Source organism: Anguilla rostrata, chromosome 15 (genome assembly GCF_018555375.3).
Source record: "Anguilla rostrata isolate EN2019 chromosome 15, ASM1855537v3, whole genome shotgun sequence".
Taxonomy (NCBI): Eukaryota; Metazoa; Chordata; class Actinopteri; order Anguilliformes; family Anguillidae; genus Anguilla; species Anguilla rostrata.
The window spans coordinates 31,548,808-31,564,012 of NC_057947.1; the positions used below are offsets into that span (position 1 = coordinate 31,548,808).

The 15,205-nt window shown below is 51.8% G+C and overlaps 1 protein-coding gene across 1 annotated transcript in view; it reads right to left on the reverse strand.

The window, feature by feature from the left end:
• Positions 1–642: 642 nt before the first annotated feature.
• Positions 643–15,205, reverse strand: part of slc9a2 (solute carrier family 9 member 2) — a 20,643-nt gene continuing 6,080 nt past the window's right edge. Inside the window, exons 3-12 of the mRNA XM_064311924.1 lie at positions 13,045–13,295; positions 11,912–12,129; positions 10,987–11,186; positions 10,800–10,889; positions 10,295–10,365; positions 8,958–9,101; positions 7,624–7,729; positions 3,543–3,659; positions 3,083–3,170; positions 643–2,373 (exon numbers count right to left, since the gene is read on the reverse strand). Of these exons, the coding sequence (XP_064167994.1) occupies positions 2,012–2,373; positions 3,083–3,170; positions 3,543–3,659; positions 7,624–7,729; positions 8,958–9,101; positions 10,295–10,365; positions 10,800–10,889; positions 10,987–11,186; positions 11,912–12,129; positions 13,045–13,295 (1,647 nt within the window). The 3' untranslated portion in view covers positions 643–2,011. The remainder of the gene's footprint in view (positions 2,374–3,082; positions 3,171–3,542; positions 3,660–7,623; positions 7,730–8,957; positions 9,102–10,294; positions 10,366–10,799; positions 10,890–10,986; positions 11,187–11,911; positions 12,130–13,044; positions 13,296–15,205) is intronic.

A 15,205-nucleotide genomic window follows, 5' to 3' on the forward strand; every position in this document is an offset into this window, starting at 1 on the left:
AACAACATCGAAGTGAGGCTTTTGTGGGCAGTTCAGCCACAGTTGCAATGTCATAGTCATCTGGTGAAATGCCACCACCGCACCACCGGGTGGCAGTGCAGCACAGCACATTCAGGACCAGGACTTCAGCTTCCAAACTTGAAGGTTCAGTTCCCAGGTAGATCACTCACTGTATTTTTCCAAGGTTTAATCTGGCTTTGTTTTGCTAAATTTAGAGCTTCATAAATAGGGCACCAGATATTCTTTTGTTAAATTTAGAGCTTCATAAATAGGGCACCAGATAAGAATTTAAGCAGGGCGAGACGTGGAGAACATTATAACGTAATTAACTATTTACACAAAAGGTCATGTGAGTAAAAGGCAACACCAAGCAGCAGCGACTAACCATGGAAAAAGCTCTTGGACCCCAGTCAGACCGGTTACACTAGGTCAGGTTCTTAATGCTATTCCAAAACAACCCACACTCTGAACCTGGAAGCAAGTAAGTCTGTCCAGTCATACAAACCACTAGTTTGAATGCGGAAAACTTTGGAGAGACCCAAAACCTGTCGAGCTCTAAGACTGGGATTCTGAGCCTGGCCTTCAGGACTAAAGGCTGAGGTGAAAGCCTGCCTCACAAAAAAATAAAAATAAAAGATATAATATTGCTCAAGAACCATTTATTTTTTAAAACAGATATTCTATATACATTTTAATTACACAATATGATAAAACAAAAAGAATGGCAGATGGTTTTAATGGAGCAGAGGAATTCCTCTGATCTGACATCTTCACAGTCACAAGCCATTCATCCAACGGAGAAAAGGACACACGGTCTCCTTCAACACACAACAGTCACAGGACACGGTTATCTTGGCAAAGGACAAGGTTAGCAGAGCCTGAATCAGACAGAGGGGGCGCTGTAGCAGACTGCGGACTCTCACGTTCCTGTATGCAGATATGACCTCTGTGGTGTCTCAGTGACATCACCACATGCAGAGTTCTGAGGAGCCTCCTGTGCTGTGGGAGAAAACGTCCCATGATCCCCCATCCTACAGACATTCCTGAGGTAAGAGCACTGTTAGTCGGTTGGTCCCCCGAGGATGTTTCACGTCGTTCTGCAGCTCAGGCTTTTGGGCGCACGTGGGAGCACTGCACAGCCCACAGACCGTCGTTTCGGTCACACACACACACAGGAATAAATCACACCTCCGTTATCAAGGCTCTGTTTGAAAAGGGCGTTAAAAAAAAAAAAAAACAAACAAAACAAAAAAGAAAAAAAAAACCCCGGCATCTTTATCAGCACAGTCGTGATAGGCTGACCAGGACCCGGTTTAAGTTTCATTTGGAGGAAAGTCAAACCTGCAGGTCTCTGGGTTTCGGTGGTTTGAGGACCAGCACCGCCGCGCTCGTGCCACTGCCAAGATACGCTCCGATACATGACAGCTCGCCGAGCATCATGGGAAATGCCACAACGCTTGCATTGGAATAGCCGTGCCCCCCCCCGACACCAAAACAGGCACAGAAGCACTGATAGGCTGTGGCTGATTTTCCAGTGTGTCATCCCTGAGGCCACGCCCATCTCTCAGGACTTGCCCTCAAGGTACACTTTGTCCCGAAGTCACAGCCACCTGTTTTGAACTCTGCAGTACCAAGGCCAGGTGAAAAGGCGGTTAACAAATTTTAAATGGTAACCAAAGATGATAATAAAAAATTATAATTCCCAATATTTTAACCCCCCCCCCAATAGTGGAGGACCCTAAAAGCAGAGGTAGCTGGTGTGAGGGGGTGGAGTGGAGCAACGAGGCCTCTGCTCAGGTGTGTCCGGGCTACCTGGGGGTGTCACCGGTGTCTGTTCCCCTCCTCCTCAGAATGATTGACGCTTCCCTGTGATGAGGGGGGCGGAGTGTAGCAGTGGGTTCTGGAGCCGGCTCGCCCCCCACCCCCACCGCTCCGCACCCCGCACCCCTCACACCCTGCACCCCGATGTCAGACGCCGCGCCCCCCCTCTCAGTCCGCGCCCCGCCCCCTCTCAGGGCTGGGGGGGGTTCCAGGGCGGACGGTGCAGGAGGGGGTTCCTGGTCCCGTCCTCCGCGGGGTCCTGGGGGTCCCGCTCCTCGTCGGGCTCGTCGAACGCCCTGTGGCGGTTCGGCACCCGGGAGTCGCTGGAGCTGGAGCCCCGTCGGGACGGGCCGCCCCGCCCCGGCCGCGCCCGCCGCCGCTCGTCCACGAAGTCCACCCGCGAGGGCTGCTCGTCGGCGCCATCTATGGGCGTCTCGCGCAGCGTGTCCAGCCGGCGCAGGGGCAGCATGGCGCGGGACGACGCCCGCTGGGGCTGCCCGTACCGCGGCCGGGCGGCCGGGTAGTCCGTCTCCGACATGACGTCATCCTCGCCTGAGAGGAACGCGAACATAACAACCATCACCATCATCATCGTCATCATCATAATCCAGATTTCACCCACATTCAATCGGTTTCCCCTACCCAAAGTCCTCCTCAAATCAAACTTCACTCCACTCCAAAGCCTCATCACACCACAGATTACAGACTTCCACAGAAACACAGATATCTGTATAATTTCAGATCCAGTTAGGAGATTATGGGCAAGAGACACTGTAGGCGTACACCAGGGTTACCTCCTTAGTGCACTGACAATTGAAATAGCTGTGGCACAGTGGCACAGCATAGTTAGCTCCAGGCCTAGCACCTGGCTTGTCACTAGCAAGCAGAGTGGCTTAGCATAGTTAGCACTAGGCTTGTCACTAGCAAGCAGAGTGGCTTAGCATAGTTAGCACTAGGCTTGTCACTAGCAAGCAGAGTGGCTTAGCATAGTTAGCACTAGGCTTGTCACTAGCAAGCAGAGTGGCTTAGCATAGTTAGCACTAGGCTTGTCACTAGCAAGCAGAGTGGCTTAGCATAGTTAGCACTAGGCTTGTCACTAGCAAGCAGAGTGGCTTAGCATAGTTAGCACTAGGCTTGTCACTAGCAAGCAGAGTGGCTTAGCATAGCTAGCACTAGGCTTGTCACTAGCAGGGTTAGCTCCAGGCCTGTCGCTAGCAGAGTGTGAGTGAATAAGCTGCTGCACATGCTGTGTGAAACTCACCTGCAGGACGCAGTCTCTTTGGGGGGAAGTGTGAGTCCAGGTTCTTGCCAGCAGGGAGGGAGAAATACTTATGGGACTTGGCAATATCCTGAGAGACAGAAATGAACACATTACATTTAATTACATTACATTACATTTATTTAGCAGACGCTTTTATCCAAAGCGACGTACAAAAGTGCATATCAAGGTCAATTACAAACCGACTGCGCGCACACACACACTCATAAGCACACGCACACATGAACACACACACACACTCATAAGCACACGCACACATGAACACACACACACGCACGTGCAGTCATGCACACCACACACAAATACAGACACACACAATAAAACCCACAGTAATATCTAGGCTAGGGAAACGATCTATTCCTGACTCCCCCTCCTTCTCTCCCTCCCTCCCTCAGCATTCCTAAATGTGACCCTTGTGACGGGCTGGGAGCCTCTCCTGTACCGGTGCTTGGAAGCTTCCGGAACGCAGGCTGCGGCGGATGCTGGCGTGCCGTCGAATCAGGATCTCCCGGGCCTTGGACTGGTTGGGCAGAGCGCTCTTGTTCGTGTACTCCATGGTCTGAGGCAGAAACACGGAGACACAGAGAGACAGAGAGAGACAGAGAGAGACAGAGAGAGACAGAGACAGATAGAGAGAGAGAGAGAGAGACAGCGATAGAGAGATACAGATAGAGAGACACAGAGAGACACAGAGACACGGAGAGACAGAGACAGAGAGATAGAGAGACAGAGAGACAGAGATAGAGAGACACAGAGAGACAGAGACACAGAGAGAGACAGACGGAGTAAAAAATTAACACTGCTTTGTGTACATTCCTCAGTATGAAACCCTCACTCAAATAGGCTCCGCTGCCCAAAACCACAGCCCGCTGCACAGAAGACCATAATAAAACGCATTAACAGCTGCAGCTGACATTACATTACGCCCTCACACAACCACCAGCTTTCCTCTCAGAAAGCCCCTCTGCGTTTACGGTGTTGACTCAGCGTTGGGCAGCCTCTCTGAGAGCGAGGAAGGGGCTGTGATCTCCGCACAGGATTTACGAGGCCCCCTGGAGGAGGCCGCCCCCCCCCCCCCCACCTACTCCTTTTTAGACGAGAGTATCTTCCACACAATGAGGGGGGGGGGGGGGACCCACGGTACGAAGCTACGGAACTCGTGGAACACGAAATTTTAGAAAAATGGAGATTCTCATTAACGCCATTTTATTTATGGCTGTGATGTCTATGAGGTGTCCTCTCAGTTTTTTCACAACACAACACAACACAACACAACACAACACAACACAACACAACACAACACAACACAACACAACACAACACAACACAACACAACACAACACGTTATGACGAGCCAGGCCATTTAGCCCAACGCTAGCCATTTTCCTGACTAAATCAGTGCTCTGATTACATACATACTAGATAGCATCTAACACCGTATCAAGTCTACTCTTGAAAGTCTTCAGAGTTTCTGCCTCAACTATGTGACCTGGCAGGCTAATTCCACACATTCACTACTCTCCGTGTGAAAAAAATTCTTCCTAATGTCTGTAGGGAATTTACCTTTTGCTAATTTACATTTATGTCCCCTAGTTCACTGGGAGGAACAGCATCTGTTATCAATATTTAATATCTTCCACAGTCAGTCCATTTCTCTGTCCGTCTCGTATGCGCACACGCACACGCACACGCACACGCACACGCACACGCACACGCACACGCACACGCACGGGACCAGGAGAAAACCCAATTCGGATAAACCAGTGCGTGAACAGGAAGCAGGATTTCACAAAACAGCATTCACTTTTTAAGCGTCTGGATTCTGAAAAAACCTCTTCCTCTTCTGGAGTTCAAAATATGTCTTTCCAATAACACACCCCATACGCCTTCAATAACCTTTGCCTTTGAATCTATTTCAATGAGATGTGTATATTAAGTGTTGCATAATTGTTTTGAATGAATAATGAGTCTGTAATAGGTTCAGTGTATGTTGCATAACGCCATTCAATCCAGTTCTGTACAGAAGCATAACTGCTTGTTCTGTACACATGGATAACTGCTGGAATGCTATCTCCACAGCCTGATTTTATATACAGATAACGGAAGACATAAAACTGTCTATTAAACATATTTAAATATCGCTCATGTAATAAGTCTGCACGTCTTCCTCTCGGTAACGCGACAAAAGCGCTCCACCCTCCTGCAGATTTGCGGGTGATTTGCAGCGAGCTTCGTCTGAATGCAGTCCAACGGGTTCTACAGTTTCTCACACACACACACACACACACACACACATACATACGCGTGCTCCTACACACACACACACACACAAGCACACACACATACATACGCCACACACACACACACACACATACATACGCGCCACACACACACACACCAACACACACACATACACACACACATACATACGCGAGCACACACACACACACATACATACGCGTGCACACACACACACACACACACACACATACGCCGCACACACACACACACACAACCCACACACACACACAACGCACACGCACACACACACACACAACACAAGCATACACGCACACACACACATAGGCGCGCACACACACACACACACACACACACACACACACGCGCGCACACACACACACACAAGCATACGCGCGCACGCGCACACACACACACACACACGCACACACACACACACACACACACACAAACGCACACACACACGCACACACCCTCACACCCTCACACTCCCTACCCTCCGACACCTGAGGGGTATCACATGGCAGAACCCGCTAGCCCACAATGCCTCACCTGGGCTTAGATTAAAACCGAACCTTTTTTTATTAAAAGTCAGTCGAGGCAGTCTGTGCCACTGCACCCTTCCCCAAGCTGCTGTGCACCATGGCTCCAGTGAAAACCCAGCTGTCTCAAAGCATGATGTGTAAGGACACAGAAAGGTGTGCATGGACACAGCAGCTTTCCTGTTGAATCGGCTGAACAAATACATGACATTATGGACAGTAACAGAATTCTTTTCATTGGCTGACAAAGCACGACGCATTTCTGCTTTCATTATCATTATCAAAACCCGAGATTAGATTAGGTGGCAGGTTTCAGTCTGTCTCCCTCAGCTGTGAGATAAAAAGGGTGGGCTCGTTCTCCACTCTTTGTTCCTTCAAAACTTCCACAGACCACTTGACTAGCCCCTCAGAAACAGCCAATCAGCACGCTCGCCACAGAGGCATACGAGAGACAGAGACTCTGCTTTTATTTCCTTTAATTCTTTTTGTAAAAATAACTAATTCATTGTATATAGTAGTATCTTGTAACCAACTGCTCTGGCAATACAAGTGCCTATATTTGTCATGCCAATAAAGTACTTTGAAATTGAATTGAATTGAGAGACAGAGTGTGTGGTTAGTTTTTGTTCTTATTATTGTCCTTAATAGTGTCTGTGATTCTACTTGTGGGTTGTATTAATTACATGTCTTGTGTCATTGTTAATCCTTTCATTGTGAATTGCTTCGGCAATATTGTTCGTACACAGTCATGCCAATAAAGCATTATTGAAGAGGGAAGAGCCCATTTTTTTTAAAGGGTGCCAGCAGCACACACAGTGCACATACAATGTATTTAGTCATAACAGAAGAGGGCTGATGTCATCAGTGGAAATTTACTGGCTGCCAAACCCACAGGATCATGCAAAACAGTCGAAGGACAGAAGCAGAGACCAGTGATGCAGGCCGTTTCAGCCAATGCCTGGGCGGGGGTGCCTGTTTCGGTACAAACAATGAGATGTACGGGGGGGGGGGGTCGAGCTCAAATCCAAAATTTGGCTCCTCCTCAGCCAATAAACAACTATCGATTGTGAGCGTCCACTACAACAGAGACACGCCCCTCTTGGGACCGGAGTTTCTCCTCACGCTGGGTCAATTCTCCAGTTCGGCAAAACGCACAAAGCCAATTTGCTTTTGAAGTCCTTCTGCAAGTCTGTACTCTGGACATCCAGTAATACTCAACACAAAGCTTCCATTCAGGGCACCCATGTACTGTACCACTATTTACAGCTGAAGGCCAAAAAACTGGCAGGGGCGGCCCGCCAAAAACCGGTCCTGCAACCCATGTCCCGCACGCTGTGGCTAAGTGCCACTGCAGAGGAAACTCTGGCAGCACCCTGCAGCCCGTCAAAGGGTTTTACGACCGAGCGGCCATCCCATAATCAGTTTGAAATCGGCTCAACGGCAGCCCCACCGCCCCCGGTGAAAAATGGCTGACCAGACACAGGACAAACGCTGGTGATCGGCCAGATGAGTTTCCCCCACCTCATCAGTAGTGGAGTCAGCGCAGGTAACCAGGTAACTAGGTAACCAGGTAACCAGGTAACTAGGTAACCCGCCGGTAAGGTAAGGCAGGGGGGTGACTCACCCTCTGGCGGATCTTGTACATGTTCTTGGACAGGATGTCGTAAGGTAACCAGGTAACTAGGTAACCCGCCGGTGAGGTAAGGCAGGGGGGTGACTCACCCGCTGGCGGATCTTGTACATGTTCTTGGACAGGATGTCGTGCATGTTCCTCAGGTCGCTGGCCAGGAACTTCTTCTTCGATTTGCCGGAGGGCTTCTTCTCCTCACTGCGAGTACAGAAACAGGGGGGGAAGGGGTTAATGCGGGGCGTATCCCCCCCCCGTCCCCTCAGGAGCTACACTCACGCGTGCGTCTCGCACACGAGAACAGCGTCCCCCACTGTGTCTGCGCGGCCACCGCCGTTCCAAGCTGCCGTCTCGGCAAACAGGAAGTCGTACCGCGGCCTCGCCACGTGGCTTCCTGCCAGCCCAGCTCACATTCAAAAAAAAGAATTTGACTGCGCTTCAAAGGTGTGAGTTCACCTCCAGAACTCAGGCAGGAAGTAGGTCAGTGTGTGAGGTGCGTCTGCCGTCGGAATTCTGCCCTGTTTCTCAGGCATTCTAGCGTGACGCCGATCGCAGCGCGGCCCTCTGCAAGCGGGGCCAAGCAGACCTGAAGCCCTCGCGGTAAAATCGGATGCGCCTCTTCAGCAATGACTCCGGTGAGAGGAAGTGGAGGAAACAGAGGGGAAGAGAGCGGGAAGAGGGACAGAGGGAATTCTGGGAAACACTCAGTGCAGGGAGACGATAGACGGAGCAGCTCTCAGGTGAGAGGAGGTGCAGGACGGATGGAAATGGAGCAGAAGAGAGCGGGAAGAGGGACAGAGGGAATTCTGGGAAACACTCAGAGCAGAGAGACTGTGGACGGAGCAGCACGCAGGTGAGAGGAGGTGGAGGATGAACGGAGCAGAAGAGAGCGGGAAGTGGGACAGAGGGAATTCTGGGAGACACTCACTGCAGGGAGCCGATGGAGGGAGCAGCGCTCAGGTGAGAGGAAGTGGAGGATGAACAGAGCAGAAGAGAGCGGGGAGAGGGACAGAGGGAATTCTGGGAGATACTCACTGCAGGGAGACGATGGATGGAGCAGCGCTCAGGTGGAGGAGTGGACGGTTGGAGCTAGCGCAGAAGAGAGCGGGGAGAGGGACAGAGGGAATTCTGGGAGATACTCACTGCAGGGAGACGATGGATGCAGCAGCGCTCAGGTGAGAGGAAGTGGAGGAAACAGAGCAGAAGAGAGAGGGACAGAGGGAATTCTGGGAGACACTCACTGCAGGGAGACGATGGAGGGAGCAGCGCTCAGGTGAGAGGAAGTGGAGGATGAACAGAGCAGAAGAGAGCGGGGAGAGGGACAGAGGGAATTCTGGGAGATACTCACTGCAGGGAGACGAGATGCAGCAGCCTCAGGGAAGAAGTGAGGAAAAGAGCAGAAGAGAGAGGACAGAGGAATCGGAGACACTACCAGGCGTGGAGAGCAGCGCTCAGGTCTCCAGTGCTGGTATCCAGGATCTCCTGGCGTCTGAGCTCCACTTTTGTCAGCGCCACGATGCTGACTCTGCCGTTGTCCTGATAGGATCCTCGAGAACTGTGTGAACTCTTGAACCTGCAGGGGCACCAGGATTCATGAGCGGGAGGATTCAGTGATTGGATGGATTCAGAGCGACGTGGAGGGGATTCATGTGATTGGATGAGGATTCATGTGCGATGGGTGGGGATTCATATGTGACTGGGTGGGGATTCATATGTGATTGGGTGAGGATTCATATGTGACTGGGTGAGGATTCATATGTGATTGGGTGAGGATTCATATGTGATTGGGTGGGGATTCACATGTGACAGGGTGGTTCTATGTGATGGTGAGATTCTGAGCAATGAAGGGATTAGGCGAGGGTGGGGTCATATGTGATTGGATGGGGATTCATGAGCGATGGGTAGGGGATTCATATGTGACTGGGTGGGGATTCATGTGCGATGAAGAGGGGATTCATGTGCAATCAGCAGGGATGGGGGGTAGGGGTCAACTGTCTCCCACCCTCCTCCCCAAGAAACTATCCAGCAGTGAGGGAAACACTTGAGAAGTTAAGTATCAGTCTTAGCCACATCTCAGTTTACGCAATAATTCCAGAACCACATCAAAAAAAGAAACATTTCAGAATCTGGCATCCTGTGGACTGCAGTTCCTGAGTCTGATCAGTGCTATTGAGCCGTGACATCAGCACTAACAACCTCACAGAGCAGAAATGGGTCATTTCAGAGATTTTCTTTTTGGTGCAGAACCCCCCCCCCCCCCAGCGCACGAGAACAGCTCCCCTCCCGCTGGAATGTCACGCCGGTGTCTCCTTTCCCGGCTCGCCCCGAGGCGGCCATAACGACAGAGCGAGTTCTGGCAGGGACCGCTCTAAATTTAGAGGCGTCTAACCGGTCCCGCCAGCCCCCCCCATCAGCACAGAGGGGAGGGGCAGACACTGTGAAAAGTGCCCAAACGCTGTTCACGGCTCCTGTGGAAGCAATTAGTCTCTCTCGCTCTGTGAGTCTCTATGGAAATGAGCATCCGTGCTGCACATAACCAGGCGTGGGGTTAGGTGGGGAGAAAGCCCAAAAATCAGGAATCCCCATCGGCTAATGGGCTCTGTGGCTGGCCTAGGACACCCCCAATGCCAGAAGTGCGGAATGCAGCTCGAGGGACTTTTTTTTCTTCTTTTTCTTTTTTTTTTTTTTTTTTTTTTTTACACAGGCACCGCAGTGGACACCCTGTGGTTTCACAAGGACCCACAGATTCACCAATCAGGCTCTTACTTGTCTTTCCAGTAGTAGTGACTCCACTGCCCACAGAGGTCCTCAATTCCAGCAATGGTGTGCTCCATGATCTGAAGCAAACAGCATCAACATGCAAACACACACGTGTTATGCCTCTAAATGCCACACACGTTAAACACACACGTGCAGCACGAGACACAAAGAGGTGAAGCAGAGGTGACGCAGAGAGGAGACGCAGAGAGGAGACGCAGAGAGGAGACGCAGAGAGGTGAAGCAGAGAGGTGAAGCAGAGAGGTGAAGCAGAGAGGTGAAGCAGAGAGGTGAAGCAGAGAGGCGAAATAGAGATGAAGTAGAGGAGACGCACAGAGAGGAGACGCAGCAGAGAGGAGACGCAGCAGAGAGGAGACGCAGAGAGGAGACGCAGAGAGGTGAAGCAGAGAGGTGAAGCAGAGAGGTGAAGCAGAGAGGAGAAATAGAGATGAAGTAGAGGAGACGCAGCAGAGAGGAGACGCAGCGGACAGCAGGTGAGTAGCCAGCCTCCTACCCTGGTGTGCACCTCCACGTTGATGCTGGTGAGCTGGCGGTTGGTCCGGCGCACGTTCATGAACTCGATGAGCGGCCGGATGCTGATTCCCTGAGGAGAGGAAGCCCGAGAGGTGAGGGACGGGGATCGGACGTCAGCCACGCAGACCCCCCCCCCCCACACCCGAGGCCCGGGGACCGCCCCTCACCTGGAGGAACACAGTGAACAGGATGACGGCGATGGTGGCGGTGATGAAGAGCTCTCTGCGCTCGATGTTAGGAGGCAGGAGGAAGACGAGGGCGAAGCAGATGGCACCGCGCAGCCCGCCGTACGCCAGCCCAAACTGGTCTTTGAAGTTGAAGGGGATGGTGCGGAAGGGGTTAATAATCTGGGTCAGCACCAAGACGCCTGGTGAGAGAGGAGAACGAGAGCGACTCAGCAAACCAGCGCTCTGCACACAACCTCAGGACACAGGACACACACACGCACACATGCACACACACAGTCTCTCACTCACTCACTCACACACACATGCGTGCACACACACAAGCACACACGCAGGCGCACACAGTCTCTCACTCACGCACACACAAGCGCACACACACAAGCACACACACGCGCACACAGTCTCTCACTCACGCACACACACACACAAGCAAGCGCACACACACAAGCACACACAGTCTCTCACTCACTCACACACACATGCGTGCACACACACAAGCACACACGCAAGCGCACACAGTCTCTCACTCACGCACACACACACACACACACACACACACACGCAAGCGCACACGCACACAGTCTCTCTTACACACACGAGCGCGCACACGCGCACACACACGCACACACGAGCACACACACACGCGCGCACACACACACACAGTCTCTCACTCACTCACGCACGCACGCACGCACACACACAAGCAGTTTTTCTGTCTTTCACACGCACACATGCTCACACGCTCGCACGCGCACACACACACACACACACACGCACACACAGTCTCTCTCTTACACGCGCACACGCGCACACACACACGCGCGCACACACACACACACACACACGCACACACACACGCACACACACACACGCGCGCGCGCGCACACACACACACGCGCACGCGTACCCAGCCCTCTCCAGACGAAGACGAAGAGCAGGGTGGAGAGGATGTAGCCCCAGTTCCACTCATGGTCGGTGGTGACGGTGACCACGCCCAGGAAGAAGAAGATGAGGGTCTCGGACACGGTGCCCACCATCTTGATGACGTGCCGAATGGTGGTGCAGGAGCGCTGGGACACGTTCTCCTCCACGTAGTACTTCATGGTGAGGGCGCAGGTGACGATCCTGTCCCGGCAGAGCCACAGCGCGTCAGCGACAGCGCACAACCCTAACCCTAACCCTAACCCTAACCTCACACAATCACGTTCAAGAGCAAAAGAATAAGAGCGTGGGTTTCGCATGGGTGCATGTGTGTGTGCGTGTGAGTGTGTGCGTGTGAGTGCGTGTGAGTGCGTGTGTGTGTGTGTGTGTGTGTGTGTGTGCGTGTGAGTGTGTGTGTGTGTGTGAGTGTGAGTGCATGTGTGTGTGTGAGTTTGTGTGTGTGTGCATGGGTGCATGTGTGTGTGCGTGCGAGTGTGTGTGTGTGTGTGTGTGTGTGTGTGTGCGTGCGTGCGTGTGTGTGTGTGTGTGTGTGTGTGCATGGTTGCATGTGTGTGTGCGTGTGAGTGTGTGAGTGTGAGTGTGAGTGTGAGTGTGTGCGCGCGTGACTGTGTGCGTAAGTGTGTATGTGCATGACTGCACGTGTGTGTGCGTGTGACTGCGGGTGTGTGTTCATGGAGATGTGTGTGCGGCGCGATAGCAGTGACTGTGTAGCAATGTGTACAACTCACGTGTGTTCATGGTTGCATGTGTGTGTGTGTGTGTGTGTGCATGGTTGCATGTGTGTGTGTGTGTGCATGGTTGCGTGTGTGTGTGTGCGCGCATGGTTGCATGTGTGTGTATGGTTTTGTGTGTGTGTGTGTGTGCATGGTTGGTGTGTGTGTGTGTGTGTGTGGTGCATGATGTGTGTGTGTGTGTGTGTGCATGGTTGCATATGTGTGTGTGTGTGTGTGCATGGTTGCGTGTGTGTGTGTGTGTGTGTGTGCATGACTGCGTGGTGTGTGTGTGTGTGTGTGTGTGCATGGTTGCGTGTGTGTGTGTGTGTGTGTGTGTGGTTGTGTGTGTGTGTGTGTGTGTGCGCTATGGTGTGGCTCCACTCACGCCATGATGCTGGAAATGGAGAAGAGCTCGGCCACCAGGTAGGCCAGGTAGCTGTACATGAAGACGAAGAGCGGCTCGATCTCGCGCACGTTGGCGGTGAAGCGGGTGGTGAAGGCCGCCACGAAGCCGAAGAGGAAGCCGAAGAGCAGCCCGCCGAAGCTCACCACGAAGAACCGCGCCACGCCCAGGAACACGTCCACCGAGTCCACCTCCGGCAGCTCCGCCACAAACGTGAACATGTTGTACAGCACCTGACCAGGGGGAAAACAGCCAATCAGAAGCAGCGGGGCAGGGAAGGGGAAGGAACGTGGGTCGGCAAGCTCTAGCCAATCAGGGCATACAGTTAATCAGTGTATTTCAGCCACAGACTGTAGACAAATATTGACAAAGTCACCGTGATGTCACCCATTGACTCTCCATGGGCTTGTGGGAAGTGTAGTTCATGGGCACCGCCATGTTGTGCAAATTGGAGTCAGAGAATGCCCAGTAGGGATTTGAAGTCCAGTCATCCACCAAGTACATGAGATACACTGACTTGATTGTGATGCAAACTGTTCCTGATTCGTCCCAAAAATATTACCATCTTGTCCAAATAGCACATTAACTTGACAATATTTGTATTTTCACCATATTTTCGCCATTGACTTTACATTAAAACGGGTGGCTGAAACACCTGTACTGGAGACAACCACAGTGGCGCTAGTGAGAAAAGTCTCTCAACATGTGAGCTTCAAAAACACAACCCGGGTTTTGGCAACTTAATTTCAGCCCTTCATTGGCTCTGGAGTCCACACAGCACTGAGATCCCTGCGATACAGCGCTCACTAAGCAGGGTGCGGTACAGTCCCTAGAGCGGTGGGTGTGTGTGTGTGTGTGTGTGTGTGTGTGTGTGTGTGAGTATGGGTGTGTGTGTGTGCAGAGAGGAGGAAGAGGCTCCAGATGTGGCCTGCCAGAAGCTGAAAAACCGGTCAGACAAGAAGGCAACTGGAGCAGAGAAACTGTTTTTCCTTTTTTTTTTTTTACTGTTTTTTAACGCGACTGTTTTCCAAGCTGCTGAAGTCGACTTTAAACACAGTAAGACCAGCTGAAGCAGGGGTGGCGGCTCTGGGACAGTGACCCTGGTTAAAGTGAAGGGTCGAGCTCACTGGCTGTGCGCATTAACACACGAGCACGTCCTGCTGAGACCGAGACCACAGGCCAGCTCACGCGGGTCTCCGTCTCCGCTGAACTCCAAAGTAAATACCACAAACCAAACCTGACACCTGCCATTCAAACACTCCGCCTTTCAGAACTTAAACTGCCTTGTTTTCCCAACTTCCTCCTCCCCCGACCCACTTCCGGACATTAAAACAGAGAGGCAGTTCCTCCTCCACCTGGCCCCTCTCCCAAAACAGCGAGGCTTGTGACAGCGAGCGACTGGTCCCCCCCCCCCCCCCCATTTTCAGTGGATCCTGTCCACTCCCTCGTTTGCATTTTGCGCTCACACAAAGCGTTCGGGGGGGGGGCGGGGGCGGGAGCCTCAGTGATCCCACAGGCTTTAATCACAGGTAGCAGCCCCACCTCTCCCCTCACACAGGGTAAATGTTTGTCCTTGTCACTCACCGTGTGTACAAAATAAAGTTGGTTCTCGCTCTTTGCTTCCTTTGTCTCATGCACTACAAACCCAGAGGGAGTAAGAGCACAGCCCTGACATGAGAACTGAGCCTTTAGCTCAGACTGGGAGAGTTATACACAGCGACTGCACACTTTTGCGATGCTTGTGTATGTGTGTAAGGAACCATTTGAGCAATGTGCTCAAAGTTGGATAAACAGGGTTTCTCACTGAGTGCAGTCTAGACAGGAGAGCTGCATCGTTTACCATTATTCACCATTGATTTTGGATACTTTGGATGTTTGTTCTAAGCATTCTTTGTATTTTCATTCAAAATTTTGCATTTGTACAGTTGACGCTAGTCTTGTAATCATGCCTCTTTTCTAGCTTAAGACATAGACATAGCTCTACTGACTTAACCTTGAGACTTAGCCATAGCTCTACCCTGAACTAGACTTCATGTTCATAGCCCTGGATAGCTGCTACTTACAATTATACTTTATCTGACCCGTGTTTGCATTTGTTCTAATGACCTTCGGTATGCACATATTGCACTTCGGATTTAAAAAA